Below are 25,115 nucleotides of genomic sequence, written 5' to 3'. Positions count from 1 at the left end.
TCCTGAGCACAGCCAGCCCGCCTGCTGGGAGCCAGGCGGGAGCCCCCTCCCGCAGCCCCGGAGATCTGCTGTGTGCCCCGCTTTCGTCCCCAGTCCCGCGTGCTGCCTGTGAGCCCGGGAAGGCGCGCTTTCGAAATCTTTCTCTAGTCGATTCAGATGTAGCGGTTAATAAATTGCGAGAGATTTAAGCTGTGAGCCAAGGAAGTGAACTGCTCTTTCCCCAGCACCTTACATCACAGTCCGTCGGTCTCGGAGTTCTCGCTGCAGGGGCTCCCGAGGATTTTCTGCTCAGCCCCTGGGGCTGCGGGCCCGGAGGGCCTGGGGGAGGGGAGGGGCGTGGCGCGCGTCGAGCCCCGCAGCGGGCCTCGGTTCTAACGACCCGGTGGGTGGGTCGGTCGAGAGCGGAAGGGAGAGAAAGTAGGAGCCCGGCCTCCGTCACTGGCCTGCCTCCCAGCCCCACACCGTCCAGCCCCATGGCCCCCGCCGCGGGCGCGCTGCTCTGGGCCCTGCTGCTGAGTCTGGGGACCCGGGCGGCGGCGGGGGCCCAGGGCCTGACCTCAGCCGGGGTGCAGCCAGTCAGTTTCCGCTCCAGGGGCCAGATGACCCGCAACTACCGGTCCTCCCCCAGGACCGGTTTTCCCCCGAAGAGAAGGGTAATAATGGAGGACGAAGATGACGTCGTGGCCACTGCCGACCGCCTGGCCGGCCCCGCCGTTAACGAGCTCCTGGCCTCCACGGTGTCCTCGGACATCAACAGGTTGCGTTCGTGGGAGCAAGATGAGGATGGGTCTTTGGAGGAGGGGGTTGTGATTAACGCCAATAAGAATAACAGCGATTCAGAGATTGCCAATAGATTTCTCGTTAGTACTACAAAGAAGAGGCTCAGCTCAAGGTTTAAAGCCAATATCCAGGAGCCAGAATACAGGCTGGCCACGAGCCTGCCGCCCCGCACCTGGAAATCTGCCGATCCTGTGGAGCATCCGCTGCTGCCGGACACCACCAGCCTGACCCAGTGGTCAACAGCAGGATCCACGCCCAGGCGCTGGTCACGACACTCAACCACAGCCATGCCACCTCCTGAGGACCTGCGGCTGGTGCTGATGCCCTGGGGCCCGTGGCACTGCCACTGCAAGTCAGGCACCATGAGCCGGACCCGGGCGGGGAGGCTGCAGGGCCTTTCTGGGCGCCTTCGAGTTGGGGCACTGAGCCAAGTCCGAACAGAGCACCGGCCTTGCACCTACCATCAATGTCACTGTGATCGCCGCAGTGAGGAGTGCCCCCTGGACTCCAGCCTCTGTTCTGAGACCAGCTGCCTCAGTCAGTCCACCACCCCCACCCCTACCCCCCTACCCCGCATGGGCACCAGACTCAGACCCACATCCCCCATGCATTTTTACAGCCCCAGTCCCAGCCCCGCTTTTGAGTTTTGGAGACGGGTCAGGATTGGGCTGGAGGATATTTGGAACAGCCTCTCTACAGTGTTCACAAATATGCCGGTAAGTGTTTGGTGATGAGCCAGGATCTTTGTTGATAGATCTGAAAAGTCCTGAACCAGTCGGTGTGCTTGCATGAACTGTTACTTATCTGTTTGGTTACTGATTCATAATATGCATTGGCTTATTCACGTTATTGTTGGCCATGGATTCCACCTGTTACATCTTGAACAAATGCTTGGTCAACATGTATTGGTCATCAGCTGATAACTGACCAAATTAAGATTGTAGATATGTAAATTTTTTTTTTTTTAAATATGTCTTTATTGATTGAAGGGAGAGGAAGGGAGAGGGAGAGAGAGAGAAACATCAATGATCAGAGAGGCATTGATCGGCTGCCTGCTGCATGCCCCTCACTGGGGATTGAGCCCGAAACCTGGAAATCTGTGCCCTGATCGTGAATCGAACCGAGATCTCCTGGTTCATAGGTTGATGCTCAACTGCTGAGCCATGCCGGCCAGGCTGAAAAGAATTCTTGATGCAGATAATTAATGGATATGGAAGATAATTAAGTTTTCGGCTTATTAATGCAGTTTAACAATAACAACAGCCAATATTTGAGGTCTTGCTATGTGCACTTTACCTGGATCCAACAGCCTTATGAGGTATTAATCCCTTTACAGCTGAAGAAATGGGGGTTTATAAAGCTAGTAAGTGGCAGTCACAGCAGGATTTAAACCAGGTTTGACACTAGTGCTGAAGCTAACTACCACTATCCCCAAGAACTCTCCTGGGATTATTCTCAGCAAGCTAAGAATTCTTAAGGAGGGACAACCCTCTGCTTTACCAAAAGAACTACCAAAGGCTCTGATTGACCTGATAAAATATTCTCAATTGATAGGATAGGACCTTTGGGGGAGAGGACAATAAAATGTATACATGGTCATTTTGATGGTTTGTTTTGTCTTTCTCCTTGTGTGTCCACTACCATTATTCAATATAAAAAAGCATCATTAGGGGGTGGTAGTGTTGAGGGAATGAGGGTTTGTGGGGAGAGAGAGATGAAGCATTGAAAAATGAAATAGATGTCATTATAATATTTCCCCTGTTCTCTATTTTGTTTTCTTACCCAGATAGACAGAAACCAGAGGTAATGGCCACTTGATCAGCAAGAAGAGGTGTCAGCATCTCAACCTCTCCTCCCCTTTCAATCCCAGCACCCACTGGGTATTTTTAGTACAGAAAAACAAAACTAGAAAAAACGTTGTTTGGTCTTGTGTCTTTTTACTGAGGTATCTGAGGGAGGAGAGACCAGAAATCTTGTAAAACTGAACTGGGCAGCGGGCAGCATCTGGCTTGGGCCCTTCCCATCCCCCAGGATAAAATGGTGGTTGTTCATCGTACTCATTTCCAAAGTTGTTTTTAAACAAGTACTTATTTTGAAAAAGCTCAGATAAATCCCAAGCAGGAGTTTAGTCCTTATGATGGTGGTCTTGGCTTCATAAACTTAGCCGCCTTTTCTCCTCAGAAAGGGTAATGATACAAAATCCCACATTAGCCACTTTCTAGGAGTTACCTTCATCAGCCATATCTACTGTTTAACCCAACATACACCCGTAGTGATTACTCTGTGACTATTTTGCTAAAACTTTTTATTTGAAAAATGTATTTAGAAGTCCAACAAATTTTCAATATAAATTATGACTCTCAAACCCATTCCCATCACTCTAAATATTGTTAAAGTGATGGTAGCACACACATTAGAGAAGGTAGCTAAAGGAGAGAGAACCAAGGAAAAAACTCTTCAAAGCATTGGCATAAGAATAAGGCTAAAGATCAGGGTGACCAGAGATTTCAGGAGCCCCCATCTTTCCACCCGAGCCTGTCAACCCTTCAGATCTAGTAAAACCCCACGCTATTGAGCTACTTCAGGGCAACAAGATGAGCTATTGTCAGAGCAACTAGTTTGACTGGAACAGCGTAAATTGGGAATATCTCTATGAGCAAACTTAGACCCTGAAAAACTTTAGGAAATAGACTGAAACTTGAAAAAATTAGAACCTCAGTCACTGTAGGTGGGGGCAAACTGCATGGATGGTGGCATCAGCAGAGTGGATCCTCATTCCCACATTCCTGCCCCCCTATCACCAAACAGAATGCTTGCGGTTACTGAGTTACTGAGACCCCTGCCTTCTGGACACAGAGCAGGCACGAGCTCATCTGTCCTGCCTTCCTAATCTCCCTGTAAGGAAGGGGCCAGAACAAAAAACACCTGAGAAAACTGAAAGTGTCTAAAGACCCTGCTCCTCCATTACTTTCCCACCTAAAGCAGACTCTTCAGCCAGGTGGAGAGTGGGACCTGTTCTTCAGACAAAACTCCCTGAGTCTTATTTGTGTCTGGTTCCAGGACTAGGGAATAGAAATAGAGCTTAAAATTTGGGGAGGACAGCACTGGGGTGTCTGCGACTCTACTGCTTTTCTCTCCTTCCTTCCCCAATCCCACCACTGCAGGAACCTCTCCACTGAGCAAGGGAGAAGCATCGTACTTGTTCATCACAGAAACCACCCATTCAAGCACGCGCAACACAACGAATAAAGGATTGCTTGGAGACTATGTGCAGCCCTATGAAGCCTACTTTACAGGGGGTCTAGTTCATCAAGCCTCAGGCTTAGGATAATGGGATGGGGGTAGGGTGTGGGATAGAAATCATTTAAGAGAAAAATATGTTGACTCCAGAGCACTCGCTCTCACCTGGGGGTGCTTTTGCCCCCTGGGAGGCACTTGGCAAATGTCTGGGGACATTTTTGGTTGTCATAACTAGGGTGGGCCAGGGATGCTGCTAAACACTCTATAATGCACAGGACAGTCCCCCACTACTAAGAATTATCCAGCCCAAAATGTCAAAAGTCTCCAGACTGAGAAACCTTGCTCTGAATGTCTCCCTGCTCCCAGGTTGTGAGGATCATAAGATTCCTAAACTCACAGATGATCGTTTTCAACCAATTTATCTCCCTACCTCCCATCCTCAATGATCAGGAAGGAAGTCCACTCTGAGACATAACTCCTAGTTTTGCTACATTCTGGGCTTCTCTCCAGATCCTTCTTCCTCCTCTCACCTGGGCCAGCAGGGAGGTTGGCAGAGGGCAGGGCAGGTCCCCGAGACCTAACTGGAATGTCATCAGGTTAAGATCCATCTCTTACCTTAGGTCTTACTCAATGGGAAACAGTAAGTTTCTAACAGGGATGAGGTTAAGGACAGAGGTAGTAGTGGGATGAGCATAATTAAGAGAACTCATCTTAAATTTTTAATTTAAGAAAAGGAAAGATACTGGGGAGTTAGCAATGCTACAAAAACAGGGCTAGAGGCCTAACTAGAGAAAGATGCTGGTATTGGCAGAGAGATTAAAAAGTTGTAAGCTTAAGGTCTGAGATTTAAAGAGAGTAGACTAGGCAGTGGTCAACCTCCCAGGCCCCGCTTGACGTCTGCTTCAGGTCATTCCAGGAGGAAGGAGAAGGGCAGGGGAGGTAGGGAGCTTTTTAGCAAAGCCAGCTTCAGCTTGGTAACCTCACCCACCTGCCAGATAAGGAGTTCCAGGTTAATAGTTTAAAAACAGGTGGCACCCAGACCGTCATTCAGGAGAAGGGAACTCATTCCAGGTTTCCAGAAACTCCTATTTCAGATCTGAGAGTGTCCAGGGCTTCAGCTGAGCTCCTCTGGCCAACCAGTAGTCACTTGGTCAGTCCTGCTGCCTTGACCCCATCTCCAGGAGGGGCTATAGCCAGAGGGAGTAGAGGGAGTCCAGCCCCCAAGCCTTTTGAGGCACTATCAGGCAGATAAGGAAAAAAGGGGCCCTGGGGACACTGGTTCTAGGAGGGATCTGGTGGGGGCAGCATCTCTTCTGGGCTGGGCACAGAGTGGAGACTTCATACAGCAGAACCTGATTTTAAAAAAAAGAAAAAGATTAGCCTCAAAAAAAAACAAGGCCTCAGGGAGAAAGGCATCACATAGTGCCGACTATTTTCATAGTGTGCTTTTTTCCCTATTTCTGTCTGCACATCCCTTTCTCTCTGCTTTACTGGATCCTACATTACTAACTCTCCCAGGCTAGTTCTTCCTTCCCGCGATTCCCATTCTGGCAGAGGATCAGGGTTCTAAGGCAGGGCATCAGCAGGGGCTGGCAGGTACTGGAGGTGCTGGGTGGCTTTCGCTAATCACTCACCATTCCTGTTGGAGCTACAAGCCCCTAGAATTGCTCCATGGCCTGTCTCGGTTTCCCTTGGATCTCATCTGCTCCTGAACTGCACCTGTCTGTGAAAAAGCAAATGTGAAACTCTCTCCTAAGTCTTCATGTCTCACAGTAAGAGATCTCCCCTGTGCCCTTCATGGAAGAGGTTGACCCCATCTCCTTGACAATAAAATCACATGGAAGGGTTAAAATTAATCACCATTTTTCTAAGGGAGGTCTCAATGCCTCCCTTCACGCTGACCTTTGTGAGGATGAGATAAAAATTAGTCTTTTACACCCTGGCTGGTATGGCTCAGTGGGTTGGAAAGCTGTCCCATACACCAAAAGGTCTCAGGTTCGATTCCCCGTCAGAGTACATGCCTGGGTTGTGGGTTTGATCCCCCATCAGGGCCTGAGGCAACCAATGGATGTTTTACTCTTCCTCCCCCTCTCTCTCAAATTAATAAAAGCATGTCCTTGGGTGTGGATTAAAAAAAGTCTTTTACTAATAAGATTCTCTCCCAAAGGATCCTATCATAGTTATCTAAGTTTTGCAATTGGTGAAAAGACTCCTTCACTATCTCCAGGTCCATCTCCCTTATTTTGAGAGCAGAAATACATATTAGATGTTATTTAGGACAGAGGTGCTCGGCCTTTTTCCTGCCCCAACACTCCCAACCACAAGATGACTTACTGTGGCACCAAGACAGCAGTTCTTAATGAATAGGAGGAAGGGATATGGTTTTTGGAAAAAGCCATCCAAGTAACGCTTAAAGACATATATACCCCCCATTCCAATGAATAATATTCTGGTAACTGTAAAGATGATGGAACGTAGGCCAGAGACCTGAAATGCCAGGTCCCAGGTTTACACAACTGGTGACCAAGACTAGAATCCTAGCTTCTTACTTCCTCATCAAGTATTCTGTTATGACCCCTGCTTGAACTTTCAAAGAGGAACAGTTCTAGGCCACAACCCCATATCAAGCTGTCCCCATTCCCTTATTACCATGGCAAGTCCATCTCCGGCCTCCATCTCCCCAGAGCCAATGTGAGTCAGGTGGACAAAATTCATTGGTTCCCCAATCATGGTCCGGTCGATCCGTCTCCTCTTCTTCTTCTGCTTGGAGAAAATAGGGGAGTTATGTCTGAAAGTCCCTCCTGCAGTCACAGTGGAGGAAGGAAAAAAAAGAATCCTGAAAACCACTAAAGGAGGAGCTAAGAGCCTGATAGGAAAGGGGCTATGGCAATATAATAGGGAAATAAGTCACTACTACAGTATGGAAGGCAACGCTGGAACAACAGACAGACATAGGCAGTTGGGGAGGGCAGAGACCTGCAGAGTGAATAGTGGACAAAGAAAGGACATGTCAAAGTCACCTCTGGGCTGATGAGGAAACAATGGGGAAAGCTGACAGGTATAAGCTCCACCTACAACCCCCATCCAACTCAAAATATACAGGAACAGGAAGTGATAGGACTGCTCACTTCTTTCGTCCCCCAGTCCTCCTTTACTCTAGTGCATACCTGCCTGGCCACAGAAACTATCCTGACAGAGAGGGAGACAAGAAGTGTGCTTTTCAGACAGCAGATCCTAGATGGTGTGTCTACATCACAGTATACGGTAACTGATTTCTCAGTGTGCAGGGGTAGGGGTAGGGGTGGGAAGACTCACCGGCTGGGGTTTCTCTACCACGCAGCAGCCCAGTTTGTGCCAAAATTCACTCATGTTCCCTGATGGTTCCAGTTTCACTCCTCTGCCAGAGGCCCCAGAGGGCTCTTGCTCTGGTGCCTTGACCGCCCACTCTTCACTCCCTTCAGGCGTTACAATACCCTGGGTTCACTCAGCAAGACGGGGCTAGAGAAAGTAGAGTCCTCAGAACCCTTGGCTGATCAGTAAAGGTCAATGTCTCAGACCCTGAGAAGTTGGCAGGGCCAGAGAGTGAAGCGGGCAGGCAGGTACAAGGTTATGTCTTCCTCAAGCTTGGAACCCTGGATGAGCAGAAAGGAGAGAGAAGAAAGGTTAATAACAAATTCCTCCGTCCTTGAGAACCTCCTAATGAGCCCAGAATTTGTTCTCCCTTAAAATCCCTAGTTCTGTACCCAACACTAACATCCTCCAAACATAAGAACCTCACAGTTTCACTCTCAGAGAAAGGAAAAGAACCAAAGGACACCAAGGGGTTAAAGAGCAGTAGCTGCTGGTATCAAGGGAGAGGAAAGGGGCTAGAAGCAGTTAGGATGAGAGGATGGGAGGGAAACCAAAGGATAGTGGCAGAAATTAGCAAAGTTTGGGGGGGTACTACAAGCTCTACCCCCTTTCTCTCTGGGTTTAGGGCAGAAGGGGAAGGGCATTTAAGTGACTTTGAAGAGGAAATGGTGGTTTTTTGTTCTCACAAACAAGGCCTCCACCCCTGTCCCTCCCTTTTTCCTCACCTTACCCTGAACACCTAGATTTTCTTTAAGACTTTGACCACCCAAGTCCTAGGTGACTAACTTTAGCAGGTTGATTCTCAAGAAAGACTTTCACAGTGAGAAATTCTTCCCTCTTCTTTCTATTCCCTGCCCTTGTTCCTCCTCACTTCCCTCAACTGAGATCCAACCCCTCCCAAAGACATTGAGCAGTTCCTTTACTACTTGACCTTGAGATCATTCCTCAAGGCTGTACACACTGTTTCTGTGTGTCCTGTATCACTCACTGCATTCCTGCAGGTGCACCTCTGTTTGCACATATGTGGCATGGCCGTATCTCCCTGTGTGTCATATAGATCTGTGCACAGGTTGCAGGTACATGTGCCAGGTATCTTCTGTCCCATGAGAAATTTTTTTCCAGCGTCCCCACCCTCTTCACATGTCCTATCGTGCCACTTTGCTCTGCGCCTGCTTCTCTCCTCCCCTCCTCCCCTCATGCTATGACCTGTTCTCTCCTCCCTCCTCACCACTTCCATTCCCAAGTGTCATCAGCCAACCAGACACAAGGAACTTTCCAAAGCATTAGTGTCCAAGGAAGAACTTTCATTACTGCCAGTCAGGGTAGGGCACACCTGAGTTTTCTCTGTACTCACTGCATTTCCCCAGTCCTATAACACAGAGAACCTCAAAGTTTCCAAACAGGGCAGTTTTATAAATATTATACTTGAGCACAAATATGAATCTTCCTGAGGCCCTAGCACCCTAGACTGATCTAAAAACTAAGTTGTTGTTGTTTTTTAAACAGCCCTGAGATGAGATCACACACACACTGAGATACAGCTTCTAAGGGAGGGAAGGACCCAGGAGTCTGGGCTTTCTCTTACTTCCCTTCCCACCACTGGAGGGGAGGAGTAATGAGAGGGCGGAAGTCAGAATACAGTTGTCCAGAGAAGGGAGCTGTGGTCAATGGGGAAGTCAGTCACAGGGTTTGTAGTGATGATGGTGGCAGCCTGTGGTAAGGGTTGGAGGCAAGGGTGAAGAAAACAATGAAGAATCAGAGGAAACCCCCAACACCACCAGACAGGCTGTACTGAGACTGGACTCTCCCCAACACCCTGCTGCTCAAAGCTGAGTGGACAGAAGTGGATGGTGGGAGGAGAGGGAAGAAAAGAGGGGGAGAGGAGAGAGAGGGAAAGAGGCAGTACTGGGAACAAGGACCTTTCTGTTCCTTTTCCAGGGACCTGGCCAGAGCTGGGTGGAGGGAAAGTGTGTGTGTGGGACTTGGCATGAAATGACCAATGATGATGAGAAGTGACCAGGAAATTCCATTCCCTAGGACATGGGACATAAGAGTCTCTAAAACTTGGGGGGGGGGGGGAGGGGGTCAGAGTGTGGAGAAAACGGAGCAGGGTGAAATTGGGGGTGAGGGGGATTGAAGGGGGTGAGGAGAACAAGACCAGAAAAGTGACTGGCTGCCACTCTCATTCTTTAAAATATCTCAAGATTAGGTTGAGGAAAAATGAAGTCCTGAGCTGGTAAGCCCAGGAAGAGGTACGGAATCCACTGCCCACTATTTCAGTCCCACAGTGAAGGGGAGGGGCTGGGAAAACAGCAGGAGGGATCAGAATTAGATCACAAAAGTCCATATTCTGACAGCCAAGTAGCCCTGAGAACCGGGCCTATGCCCCAAATAGGAAGGGTGAATTGGTGCTCGGAAAGACACCAAGGTCACGCTGGGGCTTAATAGCTTCAGAACTATTGGGGAGTGAGCAGGAGAAGGGATGGGAGAAAGATTCCAGGGAGGAAGGATGTACAGAGGTAGTTCCCCGGTCCTGTTCCAGCCCCAAACCGGTTTTCCCGGTCCCGCTGCCTGCAGCCCCAAGGCCTCCAACCCGCTGCCTGACAAGCCGTCACAAGAAGCAGCTGGAGAGAAAGAGAATTAAGAGAATGGAGTGGGCAATAAACCCAGGGCTGCAGCCGGTCCCCCGTGAAGACCTCCAGACAAGGAGAGCAACCGAGCTCCTCTAGAGAAGGAGGGGTAGACCCCACTTTTCAGGCAAATGACAGGCATTTGTCCCAGCACCGATCGTGCCCTTCCCCAGGAAAGGTCTTGTGGGGGCTGAAGATGAAACAGAAGTAGGCCCTAAGCTCCCCCTCAGTATATTGTCATTTCAGTCACACAGACTCCATTTCTGCCGACCCCCCAACTCTACCCAGACATTCTCTGTTCCTCTGAACGCTGAACTAGGATTGGGACCCCCCGGTGAATCTTTCGGACTCTGTCACTGTCCTCCGTGGCTACCTCAGTCTCAGATTTAGACCTTCCAGAACCCAGCTGGGCTCCACTTTGTCTCGCACACGCCACCACCGAGCTCAGTGAGTTGCAGAGGAGACCTCCCCTCTCACCTCCCCCACACCCCAGTCCCCCTGCCCTCCTACTCTTCAGTGGCCTCACCGCGGGCGCCGCCCGAGCGTGGATGGGGCGGGTACTCAGGGGGCGCATCCCTTTTCCCACCGACCCAGCCAGCCCACAGCCGGGACGCCCTCCTCCCCCACCCCCAGCATCCGGTGCGGCGCCGTCGGGCGGGGCAGGCGGGGCGCACCGGCGGCCACCAGCTCCACGGTCTCACCTGCTCTGCTCCGGCATCGAGGCGCCCGGCTGCAGCTTGTGAGGGGCTCCCGCTCCGTGCCCGCCAGTGTGGGGGTTCCCGGACTCGCTCCTCGGTGCGGTGGGGAGCCGAGGGCGGGCCGGCAGAGGTGGGGCTGGCCGAGGGCGGAAACGGCGGCGACGCGATTACGAAACCCGTCCGGCTGGGAGGCGGGCGCACAGCTCCCCCCTGGACTGAGGCGGCGCTGCACCCGGCAGGGCCCGGGGAGGAGGCCTCCGGGGCCCCCGAGGGCCGCCGCCGCTGCTCGGCGCCCTGCGGAGTGTGGGCCCTCCGGTGCGGGCCGGGCACCCAAGCTGGGCCCCCCGGAATCACACGTTCTCTTTGTGCGCCGGGCATTGCGGAGCAAAACGAAGCGGAGCCCCTAAATCCCCCGGACCCTACCAAGTTCCGAGTTTCTCAGACGCACCCCCTCCCCAATCTAATGTGATCCACCCCAAATGGAACGGGGCTCGGCGTATTTACCCATTAGGAAGGTGGGGAGGCGAGTCGGGAGGAGTAGGGATTGGAGGGAGGGATAGAGAATTTTCCTGATTCTCAAAAACACTTCTTAACCTGAAATCCTTAAATTGGGGGATAAAGGGGCACTTCTCCATTTATGTCTAGGGTTAAGATTTTTAATCCATAAATCTAAACCCAGAGTACAATTAACTGCTTATTCAGTTGGGGGGGGGGGTTGCTGACCAATAAACCAACGGGGATGCCTCCATCCCGTCTCCCTCCCGAAAGTGCTCTGGCACCTATCGTTTGAATTAGCCGAGTCAGGCAGGGAGGGGCGGGGAGTCCTTCCGCCGGCCTTAGGAGGGGCTGCATTGCAGGGGGAGACGGAGCCGATCGACTCCGCGCAGAGAGCCAGAGGGAGGAGAAGACAAAGCCGGCAAAGCCCCCACTGCTGCCTTTCTCTCCAGCCCAGGGCAGGGACCGGAGCCTCGGGGTCGTCCCTCCATCTTTGGAACACACACTAGTAATTCACTGATAACAGGTAAACTAAACTGAGGGAGGGGAAAAGGGGCTGCAAAGATAGAAGAGCAGCTGCTTCTGGTTAGGATGAGGGCCCCAAAGAAGGATGCGGTTGGGGGACTGACAGTTCAAGAGGAAAGAAGGAGCCGCTATGAACAACGGGTGGTTAATTTGTCATTTGTTCACCGTTTTACATCTCTTGCTCACATCTCCATCCATGCCTTATAATCCTGAACACAGACATTAATTTTTAACAATTTACGTGTAGTTATTTCTAAGCATTTATCTCCTTATTTCAAGTACCTATTTGCCTATAATTTATTGTCCTGTGTATTTTATCTTCAGTCTAGTTATCTCTGTCTTCCTTTCAAGCTATAATTTGTGTGGGGTTTTTTGTTTTGTTTTGATGAATCTCTAGTCCTACTGTACTGCTCTAGCCTCTATTTCCATTTCTTTTTCTGTAGTGTTCTATTGATGTGACTACCCTCACCCCAAACTTGTCTCCATAGGAGGGAGTTTGGGGGAAGGGATATGAGATAATATTGAGATTAATCCTCACCTTCCTTTTAACAGTCCCCTCCCATCTCAAACCTTTGCTCCAAAGAAAGAAGCAGTTTGTGGTAGGAAGGTGGGGGCCTCTGTGTTGGAGAACTATCTGATATTGAATTAGTACAGCCCACAAGAGCAAGGTATAGGGGCAGATTCTGGAAAAGGAATGCTTATTTGCAGCTCAGTGGAATAGGTGGGGGAAGGACATGGCTAATAAAAAAAATCCAAGCCAGAACGAGGCACATATAATGAGGATGCCAGAGTGCTTCCATTCCCCACCATCACCATCCCTGTCCTTCCACCCCATTATGGCAGCATGACACAGCAAGGCCTGGTTCAGTAGACCTTGGATTCCCACTGAGTGTCTGGACAAAGGGTATTTGGGCGTGTCTACGTGGCTCCAAGAGTCTTTTTATAAATATTTGCTAATCAAGCAAATGGGGAAGGGGAAAGAAAGCTAGCTGAAAAGAGACCTCTTGCAAAATTTAGGTACTTGGGAATTAAATTCATACAGTATTAAATTTTAAAATTTCATTATCAATGTAAAGGGTATGTTAGCTTCAATTTTCTGTGTAGTCAATGCTCTTGACTTGATTTTAAATGCTGTTAATGCTTGTATGAGTATCTTTCTAGAATGCATTTGGTACTCTGTACATGTTTCTGAGTCATACCTAGATATTTTAAGTTAATATTTCATGACATTTCCCTTAGTTTTTGTAATTGTCAAGAGAAGCTCTGCCAGATACTCAGGGATCGGACAGCTTTGATACATATGCTGGCTATAAGAACAGGGGTCAGTTTGTCAGAGCTTTTTCCCTTTCTCAGATTCCAGCTTGCTCTCCATGCCTTTCTGCATATTCCCCATTCAGATCAGAACCATAGGAACAATCAACACCTAACCATTGACGATCTGCTCTTCAGGAACTAAGAATTCTTGCAATTTTGAGAATATTGGTATAGGATTACATAAAGCTGTAGGCAACTATCTATGTACAACACATCCAAAAAAGATCAAACTGGGAATTATGAGACCTGGGTTCTATCCAAACTTGGCTGGGAGGCTTCACAAGTCACTAGATAATTTCTAAGGTGTTTTCTAGTTCTAGAAGTCTATGATACCCCCCTCCTCCCCTTATGATTCTGTTTTTTAAAGAGCCTATTATATTTGCCCAGAATTATACTAAGCTCTCACTGGAGAAAACTGGTAAGGGATGGGATATAAAAGAAGCCAACTATGTAGGCAAATAACTGGTAATATTAGTAAAAAATCCCTGTGGGCAAAAGTAACACTATTGTCTCCTAAGGTTTGCTTCTTAGGATCTCTATAACCCCAGACCTAAGCCCTGGTTAATTGGCTGACAGGTACAACCATTTTTTTGTAACTCTTTCTGTGCACATCTCTGCAAATTATTGTGGAGATGATCAGAGCTGAATATCATAGGATGATGACCTCACCTTTCCAACATGTTCCCACTGTGTCTCAGTTCCTGAATCACACTCCTAGGCAGCTTCTCTGCTTAGGGTTTATTTTGGAACTTGAACCTAAGAAGGAAGAGAGCAACTCAGAATTCGCTTTTAACTTTAAAAACATTGAGTCTACCTACTCACCCCTCCTAAAGCCCCCACACTCAAACAAACATGTTCTAGATTAATGCATTCTTTTCCTGCCTTAGTAGAGACATTTCACATTATATGGGCTGATAGGGTTTCTGTAGGATACTGGTTATCATGTTTTTTTGTTTGTTTTTTAGAAATTTTTTTTTTTTGGTCAATTCTGGCCCGAGGATACTTTATTTTTCCATTTTTTTTTAGAGAACAAGAGAAGGGGAGGCATCTATGTGAGAGAGAAACATTGATTGGTTGCCTCCCGCACGCACCCCGACCAGGGCCAGGGTTCGAACCTGAAACCCAGGTATATATGCCCGTGACCAGGAATCAAATCCCTGACCCCTTTGGTGCTCAGGCTTGATGCTCTGACCTCTGAGCCACACTGGCCAGGGCCAGTTATGTTTGCCTAACATATTTTGGAGCCTATTTTAGGCCACTATTTAGGCATCTCCAGGCCCGATGAGGGTCAATGGAGTGTGTTGGAGGAAGTCCTTTTGAAACAGGGTTCTATTTTTGGAGGCGGTGGAATGTTCTTTCTGCTCCTTTGGGAACATTTCAGCTAATGTTTCTGGCCCCTCTCTTGGCTAGTAAGCAGCAGGATGGAGGCTGCAGGGAGGTAGAATAGTCATATAACACCAGGGTGTGAGTGGGATGAGCAGAAAAGGTGATAGAAGTACTCATTAAAGTATGGAAAAGTGTATAATTCTGTTAAAGGACCTTCTCCTTCCAATCTAAACTTTACCTTACTTACCTGGAGTTTCCAATCCATTTGCTTTCACTATCATCAGATATATTCTAGCATTGTGACCAGAGAAAAGAGACCTATTATAGCAAAGGAAAGTTCTTTTAGCACCTGGGTTTTGTTCTGAAGCAGAGGTAGGTGAGAGAGAAATAGATAGGCTGTTAAGGCTTATCTGTGTACTAATAGATGGGAGTGGCAAGGTATTCATTGTATTAAATAAAGAGTGAGGGAAAATTAATCAGCAGCCTTGAATGTCTTTTGTGTGCAAAGCCAGCACTTGTGAAGAAAGTACAAAGTAGACTGGTTTTTACCCTTGGGGATACTCTCAGTTTCTTGAAGGAGATAAAGACTATCCCTATACTTGTAACAGTGATCTGTAACTCCAAACTAATATAGTCAGATAAAAGTAGAGTGGTAAGTTAGATGCTAGAAGAAATGGGTAGTTGGAGCTAAGTTTAAGGAAATCCTCCTGGAAGAGGTGAGTTTATAATAGGGTTTATTTTTAATTTTAGAGAGGAGGGAGAGAGAGAGAAACAGCAATTTGTTGTTCTACTTATTTATTCATTCATTGGTTGATTCTTTTTTTTTTAGAGAGGTAGGGGGGGCAGGGGGAAGAGAGAAAAACATTGATGTGAGAGAGCACATCAATTGGTTGCTTCCCACAGGCACCCAGACTGGGGCCAGGGATGGAACCTGCAACATTAGGTATGTGCCCTTGACCGGGAATCAAACCCAAGACCCTTCAGTGTGCAGGCCGATGCTCTAGCCACTGAGCCACAACTGGCCGGGGCCATTGGTTGATTCTTGTATGTGCCCTGACTGGGGATCAAACCCACAATCTTGGCATGTTGGAACAATGCTCTAACCAACTGAGCTACCCGGCTAGGGCTATAGTAGGGCTTAGAAGGCAGGGAGGAAAAGAGAAAACCAAACTGTCGTGGAAGCCCTTTTTAGAGGTACCATGACCTATTAAACCAAAGGCAGAAGTTCCGTATTTGGAAACATAATAGGAGTTCAGGGGAAAGATTCCTCTAGGCCCTAGGGACTTGAGTGTAGTCTTGAAACTTGGGTAGTATTTTAAGATGGAAAGTGGAGAGAGTTAAGCAAGTTAGTAATGAGCAGAACTGTATCAGAGCATGTACCACTACTAGGAAAAATAGGGCCAGATTGTGAAAGGCCTTGAAAACCAGCCTCAAGATTGACTTGAAGCAGTAGGAAGTAAATAAGTCATTCCAAGTTGGAGAGAAGTTAGGAAATAGTAGAAAATGGTAACAGAGGAAGGGTTCCTGAAGCTTACCAGGGAACTTGGGTTATGTATAGAGGCAAATGGGGATGTCAAGATTCTAAGTAAGGAAAGGCCATGGACCACAAAGAGTTTGCTGTACCACGAAGACTGACAAGTGGTTTCTTTCTAGGAAGTTATGAGGGACCCTGTGAGTAGCCAGTACAGCTCCTTTCTTTTCTGGAGGATGCCCATTCCTGAACTGGATCTGTCGGAGCTGGAAAGCCTGGGTCTGTCGGATACATCTACCTACAAGGTCAAGGACAGCAGCGCTGGCAAAATGACGGGGCAAGCGACCGAAATAGAGCAGGAGAAAAGCCCTGAAGGTGATCCCCTCCTTCAGTACAGCACCTTCAACTTCTGGAGAGCTCCCATTGCCAGCATCCACTCCTTCGAACTGGACTTGCTCTAAGCCCAAGATTTCTCTCTCCCACCACCTTGCCCTCATTGTCTTCCCTCTGAAGCCCCTTTCTTTCCACCTTTTTCCCCTATTAATCTTGCTCTCTCCCCTCCACTGTGTTGAGGTGGTGCTGATGAATCTGCCGGAGTTGTGTTGTATTTATTTATTTATTATTTATTTAATGTATCAGTTTCTCTCAAAAGCCCTCAAGCCACAAAGTAAAGGGTTCAAGCAGTGGAGTACTTACTGGGTCACAGGGATTCCTCCTCCCTACTCCATATTAATTCCAGAAAACAGGCCTGATGGGGGCACCAGAGAGTAGTATAGTAGGGTAAAATGGAAGGATTTCTTTTACCTCATTTTAATCAGCTCTAGAGATTGTTCAAACCTTCCTAATTTCCTGCTCTAGGCCAGTAAACACAAATATTTCTTCAAGAGTTGATAAATACCTTGTAAATTTTAGTTTGAGGTTATCTGTTACAAGACAGTAGGATTTCTAAAAAGCTAAGGTAATAAGACAAACTTGCTGTTTTGATTCTGCTCCTTCTTGTAATATACTCTTTCTCAGAAACTGGGGATAAAGGTATAAAACAAGAGGGAATAATATGTCTTGGAAAATAAAAACAGGGGAAGCCCTGAATCATTTCAAAATAGCCTACTCACTTGACTATTTTGCTCAGTAATTTCTGAGGACAATTACTCAATTTCAAATCTTACAATGCAATATTGCTGACTATTATGATAATTGGTAAGGTTTTGATTCTGTTTCTAAAAGTCATAGGGTTTGGTCTGTAGTACTTTAGACTTGCCCGCCTGCGTTTGCAATGTATCTTAATCAATGGGCCTCAGGCACAGTTCTTCAGCTACCTTGAGACCATGAAATGAACAATCACATTCTGACCTTCAGCCTGTTCCCACTCCTTCCAAAATTTTTGCTGCTGATTTGTGCTGCCATTTACTCATTTATTTAATAAAGACATTCAATCCCAGGATTGCATCCTAGTTTTCTCTCTCCCCATAGGAAAGCAGTATAGATCTCAAAAGTTAGCCTTGCTTTCGCATTCAGCTTATATATTCTTTTCTTTCTAATATTCAACTTTGAGGAAGAACGATTTGAGTAGCCTTTATACACTAAAATGATGAACTTCAGGTTGAACCGGCAGGTAACAAGAAAAAGGGTGAAATCAACTTAAAATGATTTAGGGAGAAAGCTGCGACCAACCATTCTGCTTGCACACTGACCACCCACACATTTGAGGTAGTAATTCTAGCGGCCTCGGGAGGCACCTGTGGCACTTACAGGTGCCTGAGAAAATAAACGAATTCACCCAAATGTGTTATCTGCTTGCTTAAAACTCTTTAAGGAAACACAACCATTTGTACTAATTTACAAGTCGTTTCTGGGTGCCTCCTCTATGAAAGGCACTATGCCAGACAACATGTGAACAGGAATGAAACAAGATTTTGACTCTCAAAAAGGGAGGCGGTAAATACCGAGATGGACAGTACCTGGGCAATATGCTCTAAGTACTTTAAAGGTGACAGGAACACGATCTAGGTAAGTTCAGAAAAGGGAGCGCCACGTAAATCTTCCTCGTGGGCTTTGAAAGGCCAATAATACACGTCAAAAGCCAAAATCTAACAAAGAATGGCTCAGTGACGTGTCCTTTCCTGTCTTTACTTGTTTTTGAAGGACTTCTTTCCTGACTCCTTGCTGTCTGTCCTCCAGTCCCGGCGTTTGGTGGGTGGAGATGGGACACAACTGTTCGGTAAATAATCCGCCTGAATGGATTTGCACACTCAGGCTCCATCCTATTCCAGGCCCCCGAGAGAAATGCCTCCGTTATCTGTTTCGCTGTTCGTGCTGACAGCTCAGCTCTAGGGTCCTTACGTTCAGGCTGGAACTGGATTGGGCCCGTCAGGCACCAGAGTTCATTTCTCGTCCAAAGCCAGGGACGTCCCAGTGAGCTTCGCCCTAGGCTGACCAGGAAGCAAGGTTTTCCCAGCCACCTTACGGCCGGCCTCCCAAGGAGCGACCAGAAAGCGGCAGGACCGACGCACAATCGGTTTCCCTACAGCGGTTCGTCTGATTCTTGGCGCCAAAACAAACCACCGGGCCGTCCCCTGCCGGGTCTATATGACACGTAAGACACGTAATCGACAATCCTCCGCCTCGCTAAATAGTCCCTTCAAGGATTTCCCGCGTACGCGCTTTTGCCCCGCAAATGCTTTCGCTGGATAGTAAATGAGCCTCGGGGGTGCATCAACCTTCTGTCCAAATGGAAATTTCAATTTTCTAATCATTTTCTCTTCACAGATCCCTCCGCCAGAAATTATTTTCGCAGTCCCCACTTCCGGGTCCGCCATTTTGTTGCCTCCATTTCTCCACGAGGGGGGTTAAAGGCCCCCAAAATATGCATATATGAAAAGGCCAAAAAGTAACCGTCACTGACAGGCATTGTAAACTAGAGAAAGAAACGGCACCAAACTGGCGGGTTTGGCGAAAGCGCAGCCGGCAGCGTCCCGGACGAGGAGGTGAGGGGGAAGGAGAGATGCGTGGACTCGGGGGGGCGTCAGGGCCGGCAGGGAGAGTGCGGTGAAAAGTCGCACCGCTCCCCAGCCCAGCCCCGAACTTCTAGGTGCAGACGGAGCGGCGCCCCTTCGTCGGAGAGGGGGATCTTGGGGGAGGGGGACGAAGAGGAAGGGGATGCTGCCGGGAGGAAGGGGAGGGGACTGGGAGGAGGTGAGGAAGGGGGTGGGTGTAAGACCTGGGGCTGGGGAGCTGGACCAAGGGAAATCAAGGCCACGGAGGTGACCACGAGGGGGCAGTGCGGAGCCCGGGCCGAGTGACACCCTGTCCGGGTGACTCTTCTCCGCAGACACAACATCGCTGGGAAGGTTTGCGGTAGAGGAGAAAACGGGGATTCTCATTCCCGCCCCAGTAATAGCCTAAAGATTATTAGTGAGCGCGCTAATCTGAACCAGAGTCTGAGGGCCCCTCCTCCAGGTCCCTTTTTTTAAAGAGAGAGGAAGGAAGGGAAAGAGAAACATCGATTTGTTGTGTTGTTCCATTTACTTATGTATTTACTGGTAGATGCTTCTTTGTGCCCTAACTGGGGATCAGTGCGCAACCTTGGCGTATCCGGAGGAGGCCCTAACCGATTGAGCTGCCCCACCAGGGCCTGGGCCTCGGGTTCTTACACAGTTGTTTGTACAGCTGGCGGCTCAGTGGGGACATGTGTGATAGAAAAAGGAAAAAAAAGGTCAGACCATGGTTTCTTCAATTTCAATTCTTCTTCCCGTTAGCCTTCTCTCTGCTCACAGCTTTACTTGAGCCAGCAGAGATCACCCCATTACTCTCTCCCTTCCCAGGAGGGATCCCTCCCTCTCTCTCTCCCCTCTTCTCTCCCTCTCTCCCTTTCTCTCTCCTCTTACCCCTCTTCCTCTCTCCCTACCCCCCCCCCCCCCATCTGTGGCAAAGGACACTCTATGGCTTCAACAATTTAACAATATTTTTGGCCATCTAGGACCATATTTTCAACATACCATTTGACTCACCCAGTTCAGTAGAGATGTTCTTAAGCATCTGTTTTCATATATGCCTTGATAACAATGAAAAAGCTGCCCTGCCCAAATTCCCATATCAGCCAACTTACTCTCTAATTACTGTCTTTGTCAGGAGCTCAAGCACTTCATCTATTATTAAAACACTATTGATTATTGAAAGTTCTTGTGTGTTCGGGAGGGGGTGTTTCGTTCATCTTCAAAGTCCTAAGGGTCAAGTTAAATCAACTTTTGTTTCTTCACTTTATATGTAGGGAAAGTGGCAGGACATACAGTAAGGAAGAATGTTTTCCCTTTTTTTTTAGTAATCAGAGAGTTTAGAACTAGACTGCCCTCTTGTCTCTTAGGCTACATCTTTCTCTTTTTTTAATAGTTTATTGATTTTTAGAGAGAGGAATGGAGAGGGAAAGAGAAAAACATCCATGTCAGAGCATCAGTGTGAGAGTGCAACATCAGTTGGCTGCCTCCTGCACACACCCCTACTGGGGATGGAGCCCACCACCCAGGCATGTGCCGGTGACCAGAATCAAACCAGCAACCTCCCAGTACACTGGACAATGCCCAACAAACTGAAGCATGCGGGCCAGGGCACAAGTGATACTTCCTTAAAAGTTAATTGCAATGAGAAATCAGAAACTGTATCAGTGAAATTTTATACTGTTACCCTAAAATTTATCTGTTTTTCACTTTGAATGAATCTTTTACCCCTGCATGATTTTTTAAAAATGAAATAAAGGTTTACTTTTAATCGTGCAAAGTCCAATGTAGGCGCCACAATTCTTTTTTTTTTTTTTAATCCTCACTGGAGGATATTTTTTCCATTGCTTTTTCAGAGAGAGAGAAACATTGATGTGAGAGAGACATATCGATTGGTTGCCTCTGGTACACTCCCATGAGCCTGTAACTGAGGTATGTGCGCTTGGCAGGAATTGAACCTGGGGACCCTTCAGTCGGCAGGCAGACATTCTATCCACAGCCAACCCAGCTAGGGCAGGTGCCATGTTTCTTGAGTAGGTCTCTTTCAGTCAACTCAGGAATCTGGGTTGCTTCCATCATGTGGCTCTTCTGTCACATAGTCCAGTCTCCATGTGACTTCTTCTGTAAATACTTGGTTATAAGACTTCTGTTCAGCTAGTCTTCAGTTGGTTGGTTGTTCTATAATTTTGTTGTAATTCTAATTCGGACCTGAGAGGAAGTGAGTATAACTTCCACTTACTCCAAAGCCATCTTCTTCCCCCTCTTTCTACCCCTGCATGATTTGATACCATGCATGGGTCATTTGAAAAATATTGCTTCACCAAATTATGCAGATTATCCAAGGTTTGGTACAATATTGAAAAATTCACATTCATTAGTATCACCTCAAATTTCATCAAAAAGTTTGTAGTAAACTATCAATTCATGGTGGATGTATATTTTCCGAAATTCTAATTTTTGCTTGAAAGCTGAAATTATAATTGATAATTGGCATAAATACTGTGTATTGTTTTCTTTGAAGTGGGAGGTTCACTCTGTTCATTTTTTAAGAAGTGTCTGCCATACACTTTGGTTTGTCTGTCATTCTTTCCTGTAACATATTTCTACCCATGGTCATTTCAAAAGGATGAAGTGTTGTTTTATTGATCTCTTAAGCTAGAAAGGTGGTGATGTGATGTGTTGCACATATTTCCAAAGTATTCTGGAGATTGGAAGCGAGGGAACTGTTGTTTAGGGCCTGAAACTTTCCCAAATATCTGATTGTTAGTGTTAGATGATGAGGTAGAAAAGAAATGCCTACCCGATAGTGACCTTGAAAAGTATTTTAAAGTACAAGGAGTCTTCTAAAGACATTTTTAGGCAGCTCTCCTTGTGTTTGAGTTACAGCTTCCTGAAAACTTTTGTTCCTATGCATAAAGATGTCTTTGGTGGACTTGGGGAAAAGGTTGCTAGAAGCAGCAAGAAAAGGCCAAGATGATGAAGTGAGAACATTGATGGCAAATGGTGCTCCATTCACCACAGACTGGGTAAGCGCTCTCGATTATTCCCACTGTGTGCTGTTACCAATCTTTTTCTTTTTTTATATTTTTATTTATTGACTTGAGAGAGAGAGAGGAAAAGAAGGGGAGGGAGAGAAACATTGATTTATTGATTTACTTATTTATGCATCATTGGTTGAGTCTTGTATGTGCCTTGACCCTGGATTGAACCGGCAACCTTGGAGTATTGGGACGACGCTCTAACCAACTGAGCTACCCGGCCAGGGAACCAGTCTTTTCTTAAAGGCTAGCAGACTTTATTGATGTTTCTTCATTCCCTTTCTGCCTCATTCTCCTCACAAGAGTTTTATTTTCTTTCTATCACCTGAATATGTGGTTTTCTTTTTCTTTTAGTTTTCCAAATTGGAAGTATCTCCTGTGGATATGTAGGTGGTAATTGTAAAGGTCTTATATACTTGTGATTTTCTATAATGCTTTTCAGAGTATTTTCTAAAAGTTTAATTCTCCCTGGAGTGTACTTGGGTTATACACTTCTGTAATTAGCTAGAAATTAAACAATCAGTATAATAAAAGTGCATTTCTAGCCTAATAAACTCCTTGTTTTCTTTTCTCTAAAATGTCCTAGTTAATAAAAATAGTCTAGCATCAGAAGGTCGCTACTTCATTTCCTGGTCAGGACTCATACGTAGGTTGCAGGTTCGATTCCCAGACAGGGTGCGTACAAGAGGAAACTCATCAAGGTGTCTTTCTCACATCGATATTTCTCTCTCTCTCTCTTCCCCCCCTTCCTCCCTCTCTAAAAAAATAAAAAGAAAAGAAAAAAGAAAAGAAATAGTCTAGCTATTGTGTTTGCCTTACCACTGTTTAAAAATATTAAAGAGGACCTGGCCAGTATGGCTGTTGGTTGAGCATCGTTCCATGCACCAAAAGGTTGCCAGTTCGATTCCCAGTCGGTACATGCCCAGGTTGTGGGCTCATCCCTAGTAGGGGACATACAGGAGGCAAACCATCAATCGATGTATCACACACCATTGTTTCTCTCTCTCCTTCTCCGTAAAGATCAATAAAAATATTTTTAAAAACTAAAACATTAAAGAGGAAGGTATAATTTCATGATCCTAGACAGCCAGCTCAGAGAGCAGTTTTAGAAGACCCAGGTCCAGGTTATAATGTGGGCTACAGTGAATGAGTGTTCTCTTTTCTCGAGTGGCTAATTCGTAACTTTAGGGGCCAACAGTCTCTCTCTCTCTTTATCCTCACCCGAGGATATGTTTCTTTATTGATTTTAGAGAGAGAGAAAAGGAGAGAAAGGGGGAGGGGGAGAGAGAGAGAGAGAGAGAACGAGCGAGAGAGTGCGAGCAACGTCAGTGTGAGAGAGGAACCCCGATTGGTTGCTTTCTGCAGGTGCCCCAAACCCACAGCCCTTCCATACACGGGAAGACGCTCCAGCCAACTGAGCCACATAGGCCAGGACTGAGGACAGCAGGTTCTTAGCACCTCACAAAAAGGAAGAAAGGAAACCCATGAGATGAGCATTTCTATAAATAGACCTGAAAAGAGCAATGTGAATTAAATCCAGTCAGGCACAGAGGCTGAATATATAAAAAGCAAAGAATAAGCAAAATAGGCTTAAAATAAAGAGCATAACACAAACCCAGGAATAGAATTCTGGTGAAAGTGGATGCTGATAACTCTTAGAAGATTTACTTTGAGATAATACAGACTTGCTAATTGCTGTTGATACTCAATTGCTAAATTTTTATTGCCTCTTCTTGGTCTTTTTTGCTTTGCTTTACTGTGGTAACAAACTTCTATTCCAAACAAATTGGCACCCCAAGTTCCACATGCAACTTTCTAGTCTCTGCCCTTTTCCTAAAAATTGTTTTGAACCTTTACCCGACTCAGAATCATCTTGTTTGTCCATTTTTTTAACCTTTTTCTAAACCCTGTTTCAAATCATGTCCTTTAGGGAATCTGACCTGATAAATCCACCTGATTTAAATCTATTATATTTAATTGGTGGTATATTTATTTCTCTATTAGTATATTAATTTTTAATTAAGTCATTTCTTCAGTCCTGTCTACCCAACCAGGCTGTCTCTCCAAGGGCAGGAACCATAAAACTCACCTCTTGTTCATTTGTATCTCTCCAGTAATGATTTAGGAGTCTGCACACAGTTGATATTCAATGAGTATTATTTTCCCACAGCTTGGAACATCACCCCTCCACCTTGCAGCCCAGTATGGTCATTATTCCACAGCAGAAGTGCTCCTTCGAGCAGGTGTTAGCCGGGATGCCCGAACCAAAGTGGACAGGACCCCCTTGCACATGGCTGCAGCCGATGGACATGCACACATCGTGGAACTGCTCGTTAGGGTAAAGCTAGAATAGTGGCGGGTCTATATTGTAAAAAGGACACCCACCTCCCTTTCTTACTTAAATGAGTGATAGAAAACTAAGTTGGGGAAGATCAAGTTGAGGACATTTTATAGCATTGACTATGAAAATTTTGTTTTCCAATCTTTTGAAAGATAAACAGACTTTATTGGGGTGTTTTTTTTCATTTCCTTTCTGCAGGTGTTCTCTGTATTTATCCCCATTTTTTCAGACACTCAGCTCTGTTAATAAATGCAACAAAACTCTGTTCTTTTCCCCTTCCTTTCCCATCTGTTATAATTTCCCAGTGATGTCCTTAGAAGATCCACTCATTGAAGGTATTATGTCTGTCAACATCAGGATAATTTGAGAAATGTTTTTCCCTTTGGTATTTCTTAAATTTGATCTAAATTTAAATATGTGTTATCTATGGAAATTCTCTGTATTGGTGATGGGATCTTGCACCTGTGCTGCTATAACCAGTGTCTGTATGAAAACATTACTTTTCTATGACAGAATGGTGCAGATGTGAATGCCAAGGATATGCTGAAGATGACAGCTTTGCACTGGGCCACAGAGTACCACCACCGAGATGTTGTAGAGCTACTTATTAAATATGGAGCTGATGTCCATGCTTTTAGCAAGTTTGATAAATCTGCCTTTGACATAGCCCTGGAGAAGAACAACGCTGAGATTCTGGTCATCCTTCAGGTCTGGTTTTTTTTTAAATCCCCAGAGTATACTTCAATTGAAGTTAAGGATTTATTGTGGGAGCTAAATCAAAACTGAATGTTTTCTGTCTTATCAAAGAGTACTTCTAATGTGCCTTAATCTTGTGATTAGTGTCATTAGTATATTTTAAAACATATACATTCTACAAAGCCCTGAATTACTCATAGTGATTGAATAACAATGTTGG

The 25,115-nt window shown here is 46.5% G+C and overlaps 4 protein-coding genes across 8 annotated transcripts in view; 3 read left to right on the top strand and 1 right to left on the bottom strand.

The window, feature by feature from the left end:
* Positions 1-473: 473 nt before the first annotated feature.
* Positions 474-2,477, top strand: C19H1orf56 (chromosome 19 C1orf56 homolog). The gene has a single exon (XM_087828067.1). The coding sequence runs from the start codon at positions 474-476 to the stop codon at positions 1,509-1,511; it is 1,038 nt and encodes a 345-aa protein (XP_087684193.1). The 3' UTR covers positions 1,512-2,477.
* Positions 2,478-3,068: 591 nt separating this feature from the next.
* On the bottom strand, positions 3,069-18,782 carry CDC42SE1 (CDC42 small effector 1). Its single transcript, XM_087828068.1, has 5 exons — positions 17,789-18,782; positions 7,336-7,652; positions 6,670-6,780; positions 5,655-5,743; positions 3,069-5,372 (listed from the first exon to the last, which is right to left on the bottom strand). The coding sequence occupies exons 2-4, from the start codon at positions 7,387-7,389 to the stop codon at positions 5,669-5,671; spliced, it is 240 nt and encodes a 79-aa protein (XP_087684194.1). The 5' UTR covers positions 7,390-7,652; positions 17,789-18,782; the 3' UTR covers positions 3,069-5,372; positions 5,655-5,668.
* MLLT11 (MLLT11 transcription factor 7 cofactor) lies at positions 11,601-17,268 on the top strand. The gene is made up of 2 exons (XM_016215547.2): positions 11,601-11,720; positions 16,013-17,268. Exon 2 carries the CDS (start codon positions 16,019-16,021, stop codon positions 16,289-16,291), a length of 273 nt encoding a protein of 90 aa, XP_016071033.1. The 5' UTR covers positions 11,601-11,720; positions 16,013-16,018; the 3' UTR covers positions 16,292-17,268.
* The window catches only part of GABPB2 (GA binding protein transcription factor subunit beta 2), a 24,319-nt gene continuing 17,727 nt past the window's right edge, over positions 18,524-25,115 (top strand). The window contains exons 1-4 of one of the 5 annotated variants that reach the window (XM_016215542.2): positions 18,524-18,814; positions 21,707-21,846; positions 24,029-24,196; positions 24,713-24,907. In XM_016215542.2, coding sequence (XP_016071028.2) covers positions 21,739-21,846; positions 24,029-24,196; positions 24,713-24,907 — 471 coding nt within the window. In that variant the 5' untranslated portion in view covers positions 18,524-18,814; positions 21,707-21,738. Of the gene's footprint in view, positions 18,815-21,679; positions 21,847-24,028; positions 24,197-24,712; positions 24,908-25,115 lie in introns of all 5 variants that reach the window. The other 4 variants (XM_016215543.2, XM_016215545.2, XM_016215544.2 and 1 more) reach the window with 4 other exon arrangements.

This window comes from Miniopterus natalensis, chromosome 19 (genome assembly GCF_054644295.1).
Source record: "Miniopterus natalensis isolate mMinNat1 chromosome 19, mMinNat1.hap1, whole genome shotgun sequence".
Classification (NCBI taxonomy): Eukaryota; Metazoa; Chordata; class Mammalia; order Chiroptera; family Miniopteridae; genus Miniopterus; species Miniopterus natalensis.
The sequence above is the reverse complement of the archived record's forward strand: the minus strand, read 5'-3'. Positions and strand labels throughout refer to the sequence as shown.

What these genes read in the sequence shown, in the direction of transcription:
- CDC42SE1 (XM_087828068.1), bottom strand. Translation starts at nt 7,389, where the DNA reads ATGAGTGAATTTTGGCACAAACTGGGCTGCTGCGTGGTAGAGAAACCC. An exon ending in TGGTAGAGAAACCCCAGCCG is followed by an intron (nt 6,781 to 7,335) that starts GTGAGTCTTCCC and finishes TTCTCCAAGCAG; the next exon opens with AAGAAGAAGAGGAGACGGAT. An exon ending in CCGGAGATGGACTTGCCATG is followed by an intron (nt 5,744 to 6,669) that starts GTAATAAGGGAA and finishes GCTTTTTCACAG; the next exon opens with ACAGGTGCAGTTCAGGAGCA.
- C19H1orf56 (XM_087828067.1), top strand. Translation starts at nt 474, where the DNA reads ATGGCCCCCGCCGCGGGCGCGCTGCTCTGGGCCCTGCTGCTGAGTCTG.
- MLLT11 (XM_016215547.2), top strand. Translation starts at nt 16,019, where the DNA reads ATGAGGGACCCTGTGAGTAGCCAGTACAGCTCCTTTCTTTTCTGGAGG.